This window comes from Drosophila biarmipes, unplaced genomic scaffold, assembly GCF_025231255.1.
Source record: "Drosophila biarmipes strain raj3 unplaced genomic scaffold, RU_DBia_V1.1 ptg000017l, whole genome shotgun sequence".
NCBI lineage: Eukaryota > Metazoa > Arthropoda > Insecta > Diptera > Drosophilidae > Drosophila > Drosophila biarmipes.
In genome coordinates, this window is record NW_026114535.1 from 2,105,147 (window position 1) to 2,124,664 (window position 19,518).

The window sequence follows — 19,518 nt, forward strand, 5'->3', positions numbered from 1 at the left end:
ATTAGTAAGGATACTAGTATTAAAGTCTTGCAAGCAGTAGGTAAAAAGGAGTTCAAAGATTTTAAATTTAAAAATAATCCAATGCAGAAGTTGAAGAAAAAAGTGTTCAAGCCAAGTTTGAAAACGAAACCAAAATGTTTTCATTGCGGTAAGCTAGGTCATTTAAAGAAGGATTGTTTCTTTTTGAAAAGGCAGCCAAATCAGAATCTGAATGAAAATAAAAGAAAGGAAGGGCAGGCTCAGATGGCAACAGCAGCAACAACCCAACCAGAGCATAGTTTTGCCTTTATGTTGAGAAGTGAAACTTCCAACTCAAAGACAAACGAGGCTGAGTTTATACTTGACTCAGGAGCATCAGACCACCTAATAAATGACACAGCATTGTTCTCCGAATATGATCATTTGAAATCAAATGTGCCCATCGAAATTGCCAAACGCGGAGAGTTTATCCACGCTACAGCCAAAGGAGTTGTGAATATTACCAGCTGCGGAAACCAAATCACCTTGCAAAACGTTTTGTATTGCAAGGATATTCCACACAACCTACTATCAGTAAAGAAAATGCAGGATGCAGGCATGACCATTGAATTTAATCCTGGAGGTGTAAAAGTAACAAAGGATGGTAAATCGGCCTTTAATGGAATCTGTGAGTACAATGTACCTATTATAAAATTTCAATTGAACATTAAAGTATTTTCGACTAAAATTTCAAATAGTACTGAGTATCGATTATGGCATGAAAGATTAGGTCACATAAGCGTAGCAAAATTTTTGAATTTAAAGATACTAATATTTTAAGCAATATTGATTTAAACCATGAATTATGTGAGGCTTGTATAAATGGCAAGCAATCTAGATTAAAATTTCGAAAAATTTAAAAATAAGGAATATATTACACGACCTTTGTTTGTTGTCCATTCCGATGTTTGTGGCCCAATAACACCCTCCACCATTGATAATAAAAACTACTATGTAGTTTTTATTGATCAGTATACACATTACTGTGTAACCTATTTAATAATTTATAAGTCGGATGTATATTTCTGTTTTAAGGACTTTGTAGCGAAGAGCGAGGCTCACTTTTATTTAAAAATTGTGAATTTTTATACCGATAATGGAAGGGAATATCTGTCTAATGAAATGCGTGATTTCTGTATCGAAAAAGGCATCAGCTATCATTTAACGGTTCCTCATACTCCAGAGTTGAATGGTGTATCAGAACGGATGATCCGAACAATCACCGAAAAGGCTCGATCTATGATCAATGGTGCTAAACTCAATAAACATATTTGGGGTGAGGCTGTTTTAACAGCAGCTTATTTAATTAACAGGTCCCCAAGTAGAGCATTGCAACAGATCAATAAAACACCATTTGAGATGTGGCATAACAAAAAGCCAACGTTAAAATATCTGAAGATTTTTGGTTCGACGGTATATGCATTGAATAAAGTACAAAAAAGAAAGTTTGACGAAAAGTCAATTAAAGCTATACTTGTTGGATATGAACCAAATGGTTATAAACTATGGAATGAGGAATCAAGGAAATTTATGACAGTAAGAGATGTTGTGGTGGATGAAATAAACATGCTAAAACCAAGAGTTTTACATGGAAAAGATTCGGATGTTCAAAGTAATACTGTTGAACAAAGTAATGAATCTTTAACTAAAGAAAATGAAGAGTTGGATTTTCCTTTAGTGGAAAATAATGAATCTGTTGATTCTGAATTAAATGAACAACTCAATGAAAATTCCACATATATTGAGAATGCCGATCCAGTCGTTGAAACTGGTGATAAATTAAAAGAAAATGAAGAGGAAGAAGAAATCAGACGTAGTGAAAGAATTAAAAGTAAACCCAAATTATCATATCGATTTTTAGAAAGATGTCTAGTGAATACTCAAATATGCTTAAATGATATTCCTAATACCTTTGATGAGATTAAGTTTCGTGAGGACAGATCTTTCTGGGAGAATGCTATACAAGATGAACTTAAGTCTCATTTTCAAAAATATTCCTGGACTTTAGTGGATAAGCCAGATAATAAGAACATAGTTGATTGCAAATGGGTATTTAGTATTAAACAAGATGAATTTGGGAACTTAGTAAAGTATATATATATTTATATATATATATTTATACTATTTATTTTTTTATTTATACATATATATATATATATTTATATTTATATATATATTTATTTATATATGTATTTATTTATATATATAATTACTTATATATATATATTTATATTTTTATATATATTTATATATATATTTAAATATCTATATATTTATATATATATATTTATATATATGTTTATATATATATATTTATATATATATTTATATAAATATTTATATATATATTTATAAATATTATTATTTATATAAATATATAAATATATATATTTATATATATATATATATAAAATATAAAAATATAAAAAAAAATATATAAATGTATATATATATATATATATATAACTATATATATATATAAATATATATATAAATATATATATATTTAAATATATATTTATAAAAATATAAATATAAATATTTGTATCTATAAATATTATTAATATATTATTTATATTAAAATATTTATAAATATTTATATAAATATATATATATAAATATATATAAAAATATAAATATATATATATATAAATAAATAGTATATAAATATATAAAAATATAGATATATGTATAAATATAAATATATATATATAAATATAAATATAAATATATATATATATAAATAATGGGAAAAATATATATATATATATATATATATATATATAAATAAATATATATATAAATATATATATATATATATATATATATATAAATATTTATATAAATATATATATATAAATATATATATATTTAAATATATATATAAATATATATGTAAATATAAATATATATATATATGAAGATAAATATAATGAAACTGACGGGTAACCACGATACTTGTGAAGTTCTGGAGCTATAGGATTGTGCTTAATGTTGTTAAAAAGGTACTTCGAAGTATAGTACTATGTATGCCTTTATAAAGTCCAAAGTTTTTTATTCCAATTTTTTGCCTTTTTTATGATTTTTTTTTAGAAACGGCTCTAACGATTTAAAGTAATATGTTAATGTGTTTAGCCCTTGAGTTTGGCGTACGACAAATTCTTGTAAAAAAAAAGAGGTATTTCAAAACAATATGTACGCATTTTAAACACAATTTGTCTAAATACCACCGTGTACAAATTTATTGCACGCTGCTATTCAATTAAAGTTTACATATTTTGTTCTTTTTGCGCATTCGCGCATCCTTAGAAACCAGAAAGCCTAGTCGTTTTGGTTTAAAATCATAGTGTAATAAAGGGAAATCACCATGAAATTTTAAAGCAAGAAAAACTTTTTTTTTTCATTTAAAAAAACTTGTTACCAAAGTCAAAACTGTTTCTCTTGCTTTAAGGAATTCAAGGTCACGTTATGGTGAAGAATTAATATATAATTGGTTAGCATATTTGTTTGTTAAATTGGCTAGCACTAACAAATTTTTTAACATGGTCAAAATTATTTTATAACTTTTTCAGTCAAATTATATTATTAACTTTTTGTTAAGGTCAATCGATAGGTAATAACAAGACTAATACACTTCAGAAAAAAAATTGTATAGTGACATGGCACCCTGCTGAAACAAATCCCGCGCTGCGCAGAAAGCCCAGGAATCTGCTTGCCAAATCTGACTGCTCTAGCTTTTATAGTTTTCGAAATCTCTCAGTTTATACGGTCATACGGACAAGGCTAGATCGATTCGGCTTATGATCCTGATGACGAATATATATGCTTTAAGAGGTTGGGAACGTCCTTCTGCCCGTAACATACTTTCCGACGAATATAGTATACCCTTTAACTTACTCTAACGGGCATAACTGTAAATATTCTAAAGAATGATTTGCTTTGTAAAAAAGTTATAATAAACCATGTTGTTGATGTTCATCTACTACCCTTAGGTAAATACCCTTGTAACCTCAAATCAGGTACAAAAGCCCGGAGCCATTAGTTCGAAGTGAACTCTTGACGTAATCCCTTCTCCGCAGCCCACTTTACCACTGGATTTTTGTAGAAATTCTACAACAAGAACTACATTTAATAAACGACGACTTTATGATCATATATCATTTTATGATCAACCAAAGGTCAATTTGGTAACCATTTGGGCCTTCTATTTGTTCGAATAAAGAAACCAATTAATCCTTCAATATCAATCATAATTGTGATTAACCATTTTGGACAACTTGGCGACCACTTCGGAAGACAATAATATTACATTTGATCAACTAAAAGACCAAACTAATTTTACTATTATCATCAATGTGGCAAATCAGCATAAAAAATAAACAGATAAGTACCCGATCAGAACCATATAAACTTCTATTTGTCTAAACAACAATTTCAAAACCAATTTACTCGTATATATATTCAATTGGAGCAAGTTATGGAAACGTTTCCTTGCAGCTGTTACGTACTTTTCGACGAATCTAAAATATCATAACAAATGATTCTATATCAATTATATCGTTACATGATAATTTAAAATAAAAATTTGCGCCACTTAATAACAAATAGAGACAGATAAATAGGATTCAATTCTACTCTGTTTTTTTAAACTTCCTCGAGCAACGTTTCCCTCTTGAAGCATTCTTGTGGATTAGTTGGATCCGCAACGCCATTAACATGTTTGTTTTGTAAAATAGAAATCAAAGAATATCTAAAGCGAATGATTTTTTAAAAACTGGGTTCAAAAACAGAAATGATGAGATAAATGTCTAGAGATTCAAACCAGACCCCTTGGATGGAATCACACCAAAATCATCGAGTGGAAAACAATTCAGTTAAATTTTTCAACTGCCTGAGCTATTATTCAAGGCATTTTCAAAAAAAGAAAAAAAATTAAAACAATCGCGCTTAAAACCACGAAACCAATGCTTTTAGAAGAACTCTAAAGTATAGTGCCTTGACTGTCAGATATCCGTTACTCAGATTAAGGGAGCAAAAGGCCCTTAGTCTCGGCCAAGGAAAATTTCTTAAAAAATACAATTCACCCAAATCGTTTCTAATGATAAATTATTAAAATGGCTGTCGCTTCGGTTTTTACAATTATTTTAGCGCTGCAGCTATATGATTTCTCACACAACGTAATAGGAAAAAAGTGTACAAAAAGGGAGAACACTGTCAGCGGAAGGCAGACCCTAGTGCAATAGTTTTTAAAATAAATCAAATTTCTAAATTGTGCTTTTCCAGAACATCTTTTCCGAGTCGAAAGATGCCACTTTCAAATAACAAATCTGATGTTGTAGGAAGGGGGCCAATTTATGAATTTGATGGCGATAAGCAACGCGAACTCGACAAGAGCTCACTACGGGGCGGAGTGTTGTCTATATGAACGATCAAGCTTTCCCTACTGGATTGGGAAGCCCTTTGTCCACATTCCGCGCCCCTGAAGAGTGTTTATGTAGTCGACGTTCATTAGTCCAAAGACGTTGTTTGATGAAGGTAATCCGCTGGAACCTATCGATTTTTTTTGTGAATATCCTCGAAATGGTGATTATCCACTTAATAGGTGACATCTTCAAATGATAAATTCGCCTGCTCTATGTTTTCACTGCCAGCATCTGGACAGATTTGATGCAGCCTCCCACAGGCCGCCAAAATGACTTTACTAATTGTATAATCGCAAGTCAAGCTGATTTCGTCTTTGCTAACCGGCTGGAAATTTTGCTTATTTTGTGGCAGAAATTGCACGCAATTACGCAATGAATATATTGCCAAGTAACCGCCTTAGAGTTCCGCTGTAGTTCAGAGACTCTATTGCCGACAAAGCATACATATCCAGTGCGGTGGCGCATTTTTTCCACGTTCGACATAATTCGAGTTTTGGGTAGTGATATAAATTTAGTTGGTGCGTCTTTAGACTTGGTGGTCAGCAAACTTTCCCGAACTGCGTTTTGAGTCTTCGTTCGTATGAAGATACAACACTCAAAAGCTAGTTTGGACGTGGAAAATCCATGGATCTCGAACTTCGGTGTTAAGTGTGGACAAAGCGCGGTATTTCCAGTAGAGTTAAATTGTTGAAATCTTCCAGAAGTTCCCTCCAGCGAGCTAGGCGTGTCTTAGTCGAGTTTTGTAAAATCCTGCAGCGTATGATGACTGGACTTATGAAACCTAGAAGATCAAGGCAAAACAGAAATGCGTCCACATTCCTCTATGCTAATAGAACTTCCTCTGTGGTTCTTCGAGTCATTTAGGATGAGTTGCTGCTGTACCTAATTAATTGCAACCAGTAGCTATTAAAAGCGGTTGCAGAGGTTTTTTAGGCGGTTTTAAATGTGTTTTGTATGAGTTGTTTTTAATTGCAAGCGTATACTCATCCCAGAATCAGTGTGTTTGGTATTCCACGGAACCCTCCCTTTGTATTGCATTTCAAATATTGTGACCCCTCGTTATCTTCTGAGAATGAGCAGGAGAAAGTGAACGTGCGTACCCACGAACCCGAATCTCACCCCTACCCTCGAGTCCTTGCTCATGACTGCTTGTGCGCGAAGGTGTGAAATTTTAATTTTGTGAGTTTTTTTCAAAATGTGCAGTTTTTATTTTAGAACAGAGAAAATTATACCATTGGAAAGGGCTTGAAAAATGCTTTCCAATGACACCAAATTTTTTTTTTTTTTTTTTTAGTGAGGGGGTATACTATTTACGGTAGCGGAGGTCATCGTCGTTTTTTGCCTTTTTCAGTCGAGTAGTGGGAATATACGGGAGCGGCGGTTTTCGCAGCGGAGGTTTGGTCGCTGCCGAGACTGCCGCTGCGATGACCGCCGCTGCGGTCTTATACTCTAGTTTTTCTTATATGTTATACGATTCCTTTTGAGGAGTGTGTCTAGGAAAAATGAGCTGAAGAATCACTTTAATGTTAAAGTTGTATAAGACTTATAGGATCACTTTTTAGGGCTGAGGATATCGAAATTGTTTTTGTCTACGATAAAGTTAGACGGGTGTGTATAGAAAAGTCAGCTAGTGGAATCACTTTAAGGTTTATGTTTTAAATTTCTTATTGGGAACACTTTTCAGGGTTTATATCTAAAGGCCACCCAATAAAATTTATGTGTGAATAAGAAGTTTAGTTTTAAGAATTTCTTAAAACGGGGCACTGAAGCGGAAAATTATACCGAATTTCAAATTCTGCCTCCTCCCGTATATTCCCACTACTCGACTGAAAAAGGCAAAAAACGACGATGACCTCCGCTACCGTAAATAGTATACCCCCTCACTAAAAAAAAAAAAAAAAAAATTTGGTGTCATTGGAAAGCATTTTTCAAGCCCTTTCCAATGGTATAATTTTCTCTGTTCTAAAATAAAAACTGCACATTTTGAAAAAAACTCACAAAATTAAAATTTCACACCTTCGCGCACAAGCAGTCATGAGCAAGGACTCGAGGGTAGGGGTGAGATTCGGGTTCGTGGGTACGCACGTTCACTTTCTCCTGCTCATTCTCAGAAGATAACGAGGGGTCACAATATTTGAAATGCAATACAAAGGGAGGGTTCCGTGGAATACCAAACACACTGATTCTGGGATGAGTATACGCTTGCAATTAAAAACAACTCATACAAAACACATTTAAAACCGCCTAAAAAACCTCTGCAACCGCTTTTAATAGCTACTCTTAGCTTAAGGCTTAGGAAATTCGAATGGCTGCATCGCGACATCTTATGCCAATGCTGGCCCGACTTTAACTGACCATTTGCTCATATCTTGCTTACACAGAGATTGCCTTTCCTTAACCTATGTCGAAGTTGCACACCTTCGATATTTACCTACATCCAGACCCCTCCTACACCACGTTCACCCCCGGTAACTTGTTATCAATCCTTGTGTTCGTTTTCCTTCTAATAACCATTCTACTGGGGTATTGGGCTGCTCCTTTTGTTCGAGAACCAATCGGATTGGTTCTAGGAGTACAACATACCTGTATGCACTCCCTGTAGATGTCAACCTGTTAAGTGAACATTCTGGACTATAAAAATGACACCACTCAAATTGCTCAGGATCAGTTCTTCAAATGCCTCAGTACTGTATTCTAAAATAATTAGATCCACATCGGTCCTTGCAATCGCGCCTAACAATTCTAATCGTGCTTTTTACCTTTTAAACGAGTGGGTGAAAATTGGTAACAACATTATCGTGGTTTTTACCTTTATAACGCGTGGGTGAAAATTGTTAACAACATTACAACATATAACAATATATTTTTTGAATAAAAATATTAAAACCAAAACCATAAAAATGGAGTCATTCGTAGCTTGTGATTTGTGCACCAAAAATGTGGAGATGAGTGAGTTTGAAACTCATTATGCTCAGTGCTCAAAGCCTCGGAATGCCTTCGAGGTTTTAATGTGTAAATCAAAAATAAGGTGTGACTTATGCTCTACCTTAGTTCATAATTATGAATTTGACGAGCACTATCAAAATTGTAATGGACCTATAAATGCCTTCAATGTTTTAATGAATGCTGAAAAACGGCAACCACAAAACAGAAGGCAAAATAATTTGGACGATCATCCCACAACATCATCAAATGCTCTCAAACGGATGAGAATGGATGAGGGTAAGGAAGTACTCAAACAAGGAAAAAAAGCTAAGATTAGCGAAAATACAAATGATTTAAAATTAGAACTTTTATGTCCTACTTGTGGTGATAAATATCTTGCATCAAGGGAACGTCAACATATATTGACCGATAAGCATAAAAATGCATCAGCCAGAGAAGTAAAAAATAATGAAAACATAATTCTTCTTAACTCTCAAACTGTTTTTCCTGTTAAATCATATCGAATCAATAGTACAGTCCAAAACACTATTGATTTAAAAGATTTTTATCAGCTTTGCCAAAAAAATATAATTGAAATTATAAAGCATTGCATGATAGAATATAGAGCCATTAAATTCAACCTAAGAGTTTATGGTACCTATATTAAACAAACAGACGAAGGAGTTACTGTTGAAACAACAAAACATTTTGGGACATCTTATAAATCTGTATACCAAAATGAAAGCATTATCGATGAACTTAATATGGCAGTAGATAGCTTACTAGCATCGAGCAGTGAGTTTCAAGAAAAAGACTCTGGTTGGGCAATAAAAAATTTCAATTATTTTGAAATTACTATAATAAAGCTAGAAAACATTCCTGCTAGCGGATACATTCAGGCCCCGAAGAATATAAGAGCCCGAAATGCACTTATAAACGTACAGAATACTGACGTATTTTGTTTCAAATGGTGCATACTGGCATTCATAGCTAACAAAACTCATGAGAGTGCTACCTTTATAACAGCAAAGCAAAAAAAGTATTCACGAGAGAAAATGACAAAGCCCACAACTTACCACATTAATATTAATAATGAAATAATTGTATACGACGGAATAAGATTGGATTTTTCAGGAATCGAGTTTCCAATAACGAATAAAGGGATTATCCATTTCGAGAAAAATAATAAAGACTTCAGTATAAATGTTTATGAGATCGACGCTGATGGTGATAAAATTATCGGCCCAACGTTTAGAACCAAATGTATTCAAACCAACCACATCAATATATTGGGAATAAATAACGTAAACCAGGACAGTATGCATTACGCTTACATTACAAGTGTAAAAAGATTATGCTACTCACAGCATTCCAAGGCAAAATCAGGAGGATATTTTTGTGATAACTGTCTACAGTTTTTCACAGTTAATAATACTACCCACAACAAACTTGAATGCGGAAAAGTGGCCTCGTTTTACCCTGAACCAAACACTACAACTTCATTCAAGGGCTTTCATAAAAAATTATCTCCTCCGGTGGTGATATATGCCGATATTGAGGCTGTTCTTGAAAACTATAGAACATGCCTAAATTCGTCTTCAACATCGTCAACAACAAAAGTGCAGAAGCATACTGCATGTGCCGTATCATTTTATATAGCACATAAATATAATCCGGATCTTAACGAATTGTGGACATATGAAGGTATGTAAAAACAATAAATAATTAATTTCTTAGTATTTTAAAAACTAATTCAAATTTTGTATAATTTTATAGGCGCTGACTGCATACAAAAATTCTGCAAATCACTAAAGGAAAAAACTTCGAGCTTGTTTTACATGTACTGGTCGACCCCCAAAAACCCGATTGCTAGCACAATCCATGAACAGGAAGGAAATTGCTGTGCCTGTGAAAAGGAAATAAACGCTGACGATCTGGACAAATATTTTGATCAATTTTCTGGAAAATACATGGGTCCCATTCATAAAAATTGTAAGCCAAAGTACAAATTAAGTGATCCCTTCTTTCCTGTAGTATTTCATAACTTATCTAAATATGACATACATTTATTCATTACTGAATTAGAAGGAGACTTAAGCCCTATACCCTGTAATAAAGAGCTTTATATAGCGCTAACGCAGACAATTAAAATAAATGCATCAAATAGATATAAAATAAGATATATCGATTCGATTAGATTTTTAAATTCTAGTTTAGAAAAACTATCAAGCTACATGGAGGACAAAGATTTTAAAATTCTAAGTACTAAATTTCAGGGAGAAAAATTTAAGCAAATGCGTAGGAAGGGTGTCTTCCCTTACGACTATTTAGATAGTTTTGAAAAATTTGAGGATACCCAGCTTCCTGACATTGATAGTTTTTACAATTCTCTCAGCGAAGAAAATTGTAGTATAGATGATTACAATTTTGCACAAAAGGTTTGGAAAACTTTTAACTGTAATACTATAAAAGATTATATAAAACTTTATTTAGAAAGTGATGTTTTAATTTTGACCGATGTTTTCGAAAATTTTAGAAAAATTTGTCAGAAAATTTATAAGCTTGACCCTATTAACTATGTTACAGCACCGTCAATATCTTGGGATGCTATGCTCAAGTATACTAATGTAAATTTAGAACTTATTAGTGACGGAGACATGTACAACTTTTTAAAAAGAGCGATAAGGGGTGGGTTAACTCAATGTACCCAAAGAATTTCTATAGCTAATAATAAATATATAACTAACTTCGATTCAAGTAAACCAAATAACTACCTCAGCTATATTGATGCAAATAATTTATATGGTTGGGCAATGAGTCAACCCTTACCGCTTTCAGGATTTAAATTTTTAAGTAATGATCAATTAGAATCTTTCGATTTCAAAAATATTTCTGCTGATGGAAATGTAGGATATATATTAGAAGTGGATTTAGAATATCCTACTGATCGTCATGACTCGCATAACTACTTGCCTTTCTGTCCAGAAAACAAAGTTCCTCCAGGAGGTAAGCAGCAAAAACTTATAGCTGATTTATCGAATAAAAGCGAATACATTATCCACTTAAAACAGCTTCAACTTTGTATACAGCATGGTTTAATTGTAAAAAAAATACATAGGGTTTTGTCTTTTACACAATCATGCTGGTTAAAGCCCTATATTGATTTAAACACTGATCAAAGAAAACTAGCCGAAAATGATTTTGAAAAAAATTTTTTTAAGTTAATGAATAATGCAGTATACGGCAAAACAATGGAAAATGTGGCCAAGCGTAGAAATATAGTATTAGTAAAACATTATAAATCAAGACAAAATTCGCCAGGCTTCAGGCAACGCATAGCTAGACATGACTTCCATAGCGTTGAGATATTTGGGACAGATCTTGCAGCGATTGAATCAACACCATCAAAAATTATGTATGATAAGCCAATATACATAGGAGTTGCTGTTTTAGAATTATCTAAATGGTTAATGTATGAATTTTATTATAATTTTCTATTACTTAAAAGTCCTTCTTCGAAAATAATTTATATGGATACAGATTCATTTATTTTATCTTCAGAGGAAGACTTTTACGAAACTATAAAAGAAAATCCTGAACGATTTGATACCTCAAATTATAAACTAGAAAACCAATTTAATATAGTTAAAGCTAATAATAGGGAACCTGGCAAAATGAAGGATGAACATGCAGGTAGGGTTATGACTTCTTTTGCTGGACTGAAGGCTAAGGCATACTCTTGTTTAGTTGATAAGGAAGGAAACGAAAACGAATGTATAAAAAAAATTAAAGGAGTTAAGAAATCGGTTATTAAAAAACTGAATCATGAAGATTATATAGAATGTATAAAATATAAAAAAACATTTTATGGATCCCAGCGAGTTATTCGAAGTAGGTCGCACATCCTCTATACTGAAATTATGAATAAAATAAGTCTTAATTATAAGGATGATAAGAGATATATTTTACCAGATAATTGTAATACATTGGCTCATGGTCATTATAATATTGAACATATATTAAGTAGTCAAAATTAAACCCGTTATTAAGTAAATGTTTATATTATAAGAATAAAAATTTGTAAATAAATAGATAAAAAATTAAACTTGTTATTGTTGCGTTTTATTACTTTAGCAGGTCATTTACAGATATCCATGAGTTGTGGCTGGAATCGAAACCGCTCCATTTTACAAGCACTTGATTATTTTTCCTTTTTAGTATTTTCTCTACTAGGAAAGCATTTTTGTCTTTCACTTTTTGAAGTTCCTCTTCATAAAATGACCCATTAATAGGGGTACCCATATAATCTTGTATTTCATATGTTACGGGGTATGTAGACTTGACTTTTAAAACTTTAAAAACTTCTGTGGTCCAATTAGGTTCGTATCCCTTCATAAATGCTCCCTTGTATTTACTTATTCTAACAAAATCACCTACTAAAAATTTATGTTTTGGAAATATTTTTGGTATATTATATACCGATTTTAAAATAAACTCTTCATTTTTCGTGCAGACATCTATAGGCTTCATTTTAATTGTTCGGTGATATGAATTATTGTATTGATTTACGAGATAATTGATGTTATGGATCCACTTATATTTACCCTGCATACTAAACATTTTCCACATACGATTTTTTAATGTTCTATTAAAGCGTTCACATATAGAAGCCTTGAGATGCGTATAAGTATGATAATGATTTATATCAAATTTATCCATTAATTTCCTAAAAGTGGAATTAAAAAATTCTTTCCCTTGATCTGACTGAATATTCTTGGGTGTACTTTTACTCTTTTTAAAAACAGATTTCATTGCCTCTGCTACATCCAGGGCAGACTTTGACTTAACTGCCTCGGCGTATGCATACTTTGAGAACGTGTCAATAACGGTCAGTAAATATCTAAAACCCTTATTTTCTTTCGAAAATGGTATCATTTCAACTAAATCAATTTGCCATGTGTCATTTATCCCTTTTTGAACGAACTTTCGCCGTATGAAGTTTTTTCGCGCTGCCTTATGAATTTCATCGACAACTTGTTGTTTGCTCATCTTAAGGTGTTGATTTATTAGTATTATTTTTTATTTGATGACGATGGTTGCTTAGACAATAATGCTTGCTTATATACAAGAACATCCCTTTTTATTTCTGAACGCATCTTTTTTGATATTTCAAAACATAATCGTGTTAAATCTATTTGCACATCCTTATCATAGGTACCTTCTAAATCAGATAGTTGAATATCAAATTTTTGTAAAGATACACACTTAGGAATAATATGATTATTGTAAAGATATATTACTTGCTGTCTTAATATGGAGTTCCAACATAAAAATGTAGTAAAAAATATGCCTAATCTTAGTAATGATCTCCAGGACTCAGAATCAAACTCAATTTTGTTACCATACTGATTAATCACAAAAACGTACTGATTATCTGATTTCCTAAATCTAAAGTTACATTTTATGGAGTGCAAGCACGGATGATCAATAATTGTATCAGGCATCAAGAAGTCATACTGGTCCAGCTTCAACTGAATAAATTCCTTATACGTAAGAAGTTGCATCCATTCGTCTTTGTCAAATCCAATGAAATTATTTTTACTTTGCTGCATCCAAACCATCGGCAAAAATTTTCGAGTAGTTGACAGACCACATTTCAATTTTAAGTTATGAACAACATAATACTCGAATCCAAAAATGACTTCGTGGTCCTGTTTCTTTCGAGAAGTTTTATTTCTTTTAGTTACACACATGTCCATCAGGTAAGACTACTTTAAATAAACTGTAAATATGTTCTAGTCTTACCGGTATATAAAGGAGAAAGCCCTAGCAAGCACACCCTCAGTTGATTAAAAAATCTCAACCAATGATGAACACAGTCGATCGTAATTCAAGCATTATAGTAGATTTTCAATATGTACTTGGTAACAACAAACAAGTTTTCGTTAAGGAGCTGGCGTTTATGCCTGCTGGAACTGTTATACCTAATTTTTTCCATTTCAAACCGCCATATAACATAAAAGAATTGGATAATGGAGCTCTTAAGCAGCAGCACCTTAACCAGCAGAACATAAACGGATTGGATTGGTCAGCTGGAGATATTCCATACACAAGTCTTGAAGAAATACTCACACCACTCAATAAGTATCACACAGTTCTTGTTCGTGGTGAAATTAAAAAGAATTTTTTAATCAAGTATTTATCAACAAACATTATCGATATAGATATCGGAAGAAGTTTAACTCAACTACCCAATTTTTTTACGAATTGTAGAATACACAAGAAAAAACTTCCACTTCGATGTTCATTAAATAATTTATTTAAGCTGTTTGTATTCTTAGAAAACACCAATTATGAAATATATAGTAATGGTGACACATGTGTTTAAAATTTAGTAAAAAGAAATTCATGGTCCTATCAGGTTGTCTCTTATTATGGATTCTTTTAAGAGATTTTTTGGAAATGATCCCCGTAAAAATGGATACACGCAACTTATTTATTGTAATTATTGCGGATCTGATACTCATTTCGAGAAGAACTGCTCCAAGAAACGCGATCAAGTGAATATTAATAAAACCTAATATAACTTAAAAACATTATATAAGCAATTAGTAATAATATAATATATTAAAATTCATTCCGAATAAAAAAATTTTTTTAATAAAAAATGTTTACACAATTTATACATCCTTTTACAATGCTTATTTGTGGACCCTCAGGATCGGGAAAAACAACCTTTTTAGAAAATCTAATCACCAAAAAGAATGATCTTTTTAATATTTCAATAGATCGAATTATTTGGTGTTATGCAGAGGAGAGTGCCAAGCCCAACTTCGAAAAGATTGAATATTTTAAAGGAGTCCCTGAAACAGTTGAAAATGAAACGAATGAACCAATTCTTTTAATATTGGATGACTTGATGATGGGAGCCTTTAATAAAAATGTGTGTGAGCTGTTTACAAAAGGATCACACCATAGGAATTTATCAGTAATAGTGGTAACTCAGAACATATTTCATAAATCTTCGCACACCAGAGATATTTCACTAAATACCAAATACATTGTTGCTTTCAAAAATCCTCGTGATAAGCTTCAATTTCAATGTTTAGCAAGACAAATTTACCCAGAAAACCCCACGGAGCTATTTAGAATATATAAAGAAGTAACGGAGCAACCTCACGGATATCTACTTATTGATCTCACTCAGGGCATTAACGATCTCTTAAGATTTAGATCTGACATTTTTAATTCAGAATATTCTGTGTGCTATTCAAATGAAAATGGTTTACAAAAAGAGCCTAAATCGCTTGAAAGCGAACAAACATTTATTGTATGTGCTCAAAAAGGCCGACAATAGACTACGTAAGGCAATTATAAGCAATAGTAATAGTGACCTGGTAAAAACAATAGTAGAGATTGTATTGAACACATTACAGGGAAACCATAAAGTTACTAAATCCCATCTTAATGCTCTAAAAAAGTATAAAAATGCATTGCGCTACCTTTCGTGCCCAAAACGTACATTAAACTCTAAGAGAAAAGTCCTTATTCAAAAAGGGGGATTTCTACCGATTCTAATAACTTCATTGCTTTCTGGAATTTTTGGAAAACTATTAAAAAATGATTAAGAATAAACATAATTTAAGCAAAGTAATTTTAATGCATCCTAACAGCTATCAGAAATTGATAAACAATGATAGAGGAAATGAATTAATAAATATAAAATTTTTACCAATATTAAATAATAACAAAATAAGTGATTTCGATAAATGGATCAAAATTCGTCAAGAATTAAGTTACTATCAAAACAAAAAACGTAATAAATCATGGAATTTTCAAAATGAACAAAAAGCGAATCCTATTACAACCAAAACAATTGAATCCCAAACCACTGATTGGATTGATATAAAACCCAGCACATCAAAATCACCATCAAAGTACGATCACTCACGTCCGGAAAAATTTGAGTTTCCCGATTTACCACCTGAAAGTGATAATGAGGATTTTAGTTCAAATACAAAAGAAAATGTTGTTTCAGATAAACGAAAAGTGAGTGATACCTCTTTCTTAGATAGTGAAACAGATAAAAAGAAAATAGGATTAGAGAAACCAGTGCTCAAAGCGAAGCTTAATGAACGACAACGCAAATTCAAAGCAAAACTACAAAAATTGAAAACGGAAACTTTACCTTATCAAAATTTTAAATATGTAACAGGACGTGAAAGGTTAATGCGATCGGTTAGAACAAAAAATCCAGTACAAACTGGTAAAAATAAATTAAATTGGATTTCGTATCATTAACTTCCATAAATATCAAATATGGGTTATTTAAATGAGATTTTTATCACATTGTTAAGTAACGACTCAATGAATGTATTTCCTGACAACGTAAAGTGTGCATTTACAAACATTGTTAACATTCCAGAAGACATGAACGATGACTGGGAAGTCGGTATTTCAGACATATATTTGAATAATTACATTAAATATACACCTAACCAAGATAAAAATGTCGTTGAAGAAACCGAGTTTGTTAGTCTTGTAAATGCTGAAACATTTAGGTATAAAAATGTATCCGTTAAAACGAATATTCCTGAAAATGGATTGATTTTTATTTACACTGACATAATAAAACCAAGGTCAGTAGGTAGTAAAAGACCGCGATGTCTTCGTGTAATGCATTATAATGGAAAGGAAAGAAATATTCAATTTAAAAATATTGAATATTACCCTTTGGACATATGGTCGCCAAATGAAATCTCAATACTCATTACTGATTCCAATGGATATAAGGTACCATTTGAAACTTCAGCTGTTCCCATTTTCGTTACTCTTCACTTTAGAAGAAGAAGAAGGTCAGGACTATAAATAATGCATACCCAAATGTTATTTATTTAGAACCAAAATAGTCATCATGGTGAAATCTTATCAGGATTATTATGTAAATCAGTGTGGTGGGGGCTTAAGCAACATCGGAAGTCTTTACATATCTCCGCATATAGTGCAACAAGGACGAGGAATAGGAAATTTTTTTAGCGGTCTTTTTAATTACATAAAACCACTTTTTCTTTCGGGCATAACTGCTATAAAAAATCAGGCTGCTGAGACTGGTAAGGCTGTAATCAATGAATTTGGGAGAAAGCCTTTAAGAAATATAATTCAAGAACAAAGTAAAATTGCTTTACAAAATCTTTCAAATAAAGCAATTGATAAAATTACCCGTTTTCAAAGTGGAAGTGGAAAAAGAAATAAAAGGCTAGGTAATAAGAAAAAACGACTTCATTATACATCTAAACGACCACGTAAACATACCCAAACGCAACATAAAAAAAAAAAATCAATAAGAAAATTAAATATTAAAGATATTTTTTCTAAAGCAAAATGAGTACGCATATCGAATGTATGAAAAGTGAATTAGATTTGTTTGCGGCACACCCCACGCAAAGTTCTATTCTAAGAACTGAAGAAGTCTCATACAACCCAATTGCTTCTTTGGACGGTGCCTCTTCAATCGAATTTGTTTGCTTGGGAAATGGTGAAACGTATCGAGATTTATCCAGTGTTTATTTACGACTTGTTGTGCAACTTAAAAAAAATGATAACAACAGCATTGAAGGAAATGCTGTTGGTGTTGTAAACAATATTCTACATTCAATATTTAGAAGTTCGTCCGTTTATTTAAATAATATACTGGTATCGCAAAGTGATAATAATTATCACTATAGAGCGTATTTGCAAACAATTTTAAACTATGGGAGTGACGCCTCTGAAAGTCACTTGGCCTCCCAAGGTTATTTTCCCAATTTTGGAAGAATAACAGCAGGGAAATATGTTTATCCGGACTCGAATGAAACCCTTAAAAATATGTTTCAAAATAGTAACAAGGTTGAGTTATTCGGAAAAGTTCATGGAGATATTTTCAATCAAACCAAACTGCTTGTTAACAATGTTGATTTAAGAATCAATTTCAATATTGAAAAAACAGCGTTTTATTTAATGGAAACTGGTACTGAATCAAATTTAAAGATACTTGAAGCACAACTTTTCATGAACCACATAACAGTTAACCCAAGCATTTTATTGGCTCATCATCATGTTTTACAAACAAAAAATGCTCTGTACCCATTCAGCAAGGTTGAAGTCAAATCATTTACAATATATCCGGGCAACAACACACTGTCGATAGACAACGCAGTTATTGGTCAAATACCAAATTTTCTGGCCTTTTGTATGGTTAAGAACCGCTCATACTCAGGAAACCGAGGCTTAGACCCATTTCAATTTGAACATTTTAAAATTCAACGCTTTAACCTATTGGTTAACGGAGTTCAAGTTCCTTCCCAGGCTCTGGAGTTCGATTACTCGAACGCTGAAAAGGTTCAGAGCTCAAGAGGTTATAATATGCTTTTTAGATCATGTGGAATTAAACATTACGATCGTGGACTACAAATTACCAAGGAAATGTTTGATTCAAACAGTTTTATATTAGCCTTTGACTTAACTGCTGATCAATCAAATTCAACTATATGTTCAAATTTAATCTCTCAAGGTACTATAAGAATCGAAGGAAGATTTTCGGAACCACTTGCTGAAGCAGTTACTTGCTTGGTATACTGTGAATACGATTCAATGATTGATATTGATAAGCATAGAAATATTCGTACGCTCTTTTAAAATGAATACTTTACAAATTGAACATTTTCTTTCTAAGCATTCAAAGACAAAATCTATTTTTAAAGGAGTTTTTCCTTCTGATAGGTTACCAAAAACTATTTTAAAGTATCCCGCACTAATAATTGCAAATACCGACACTTCAGATCAACCTGGAACTCATTGGATTGCATTTTATTTTGAAAGTCGTAGGTCAGCAGAATTTTTCGATTCATATGGTCAATATCCCCAGAAAGAAGAATTTTTAATATTTTTAAAATCTAACGCTTATAAATTTTGTTTTAATAAGCAACAACTGCAGGGATACTTTTCTAACACTTGCGGACATTATTGTATGCTGTTCGGTCTTTTTAAAAGTAAAAAGAAAACACTAAATTCTTTTTTAAGAAAATTCAAGAAAAACGACTATTCATTTAATGATAAATTAATAATAAAAATGTTTAAGAACCATTTTAAAAAATAAAAAACATAAAAACATATA

At 31.9% G+C, this 19,518-nt stretch overlaps 1 protein-coding gene across 1 annotated transcript; it reads left to right on the plus strand.

Moving 5' to 3' along the window:
* The first annotated feature begins 8,370 nt into the window (after positions 1-8,370).
* LOC127012044 (uncharacterized) lies at positions 8,371-10,678 on the plus strand. The gene is made up of 2 exons (XM_050890216.1): positions 8,371-10,070; positions 10,195-10,678. The coding sequence occupies exons 1-2, from the start codon at positions 8,387-8,389 to the stop codon at positions 10,287-10,289; spliced, it is 1,779 nt and encodes a 592-aa protein (XP_050746173.1). The 5' UTR covers positions 8,371-8,386; the 3' UTR covers positions 10,290-10,678.
* Positions 10,679-19,518: the final 8,840 nt, after the last annotated feature.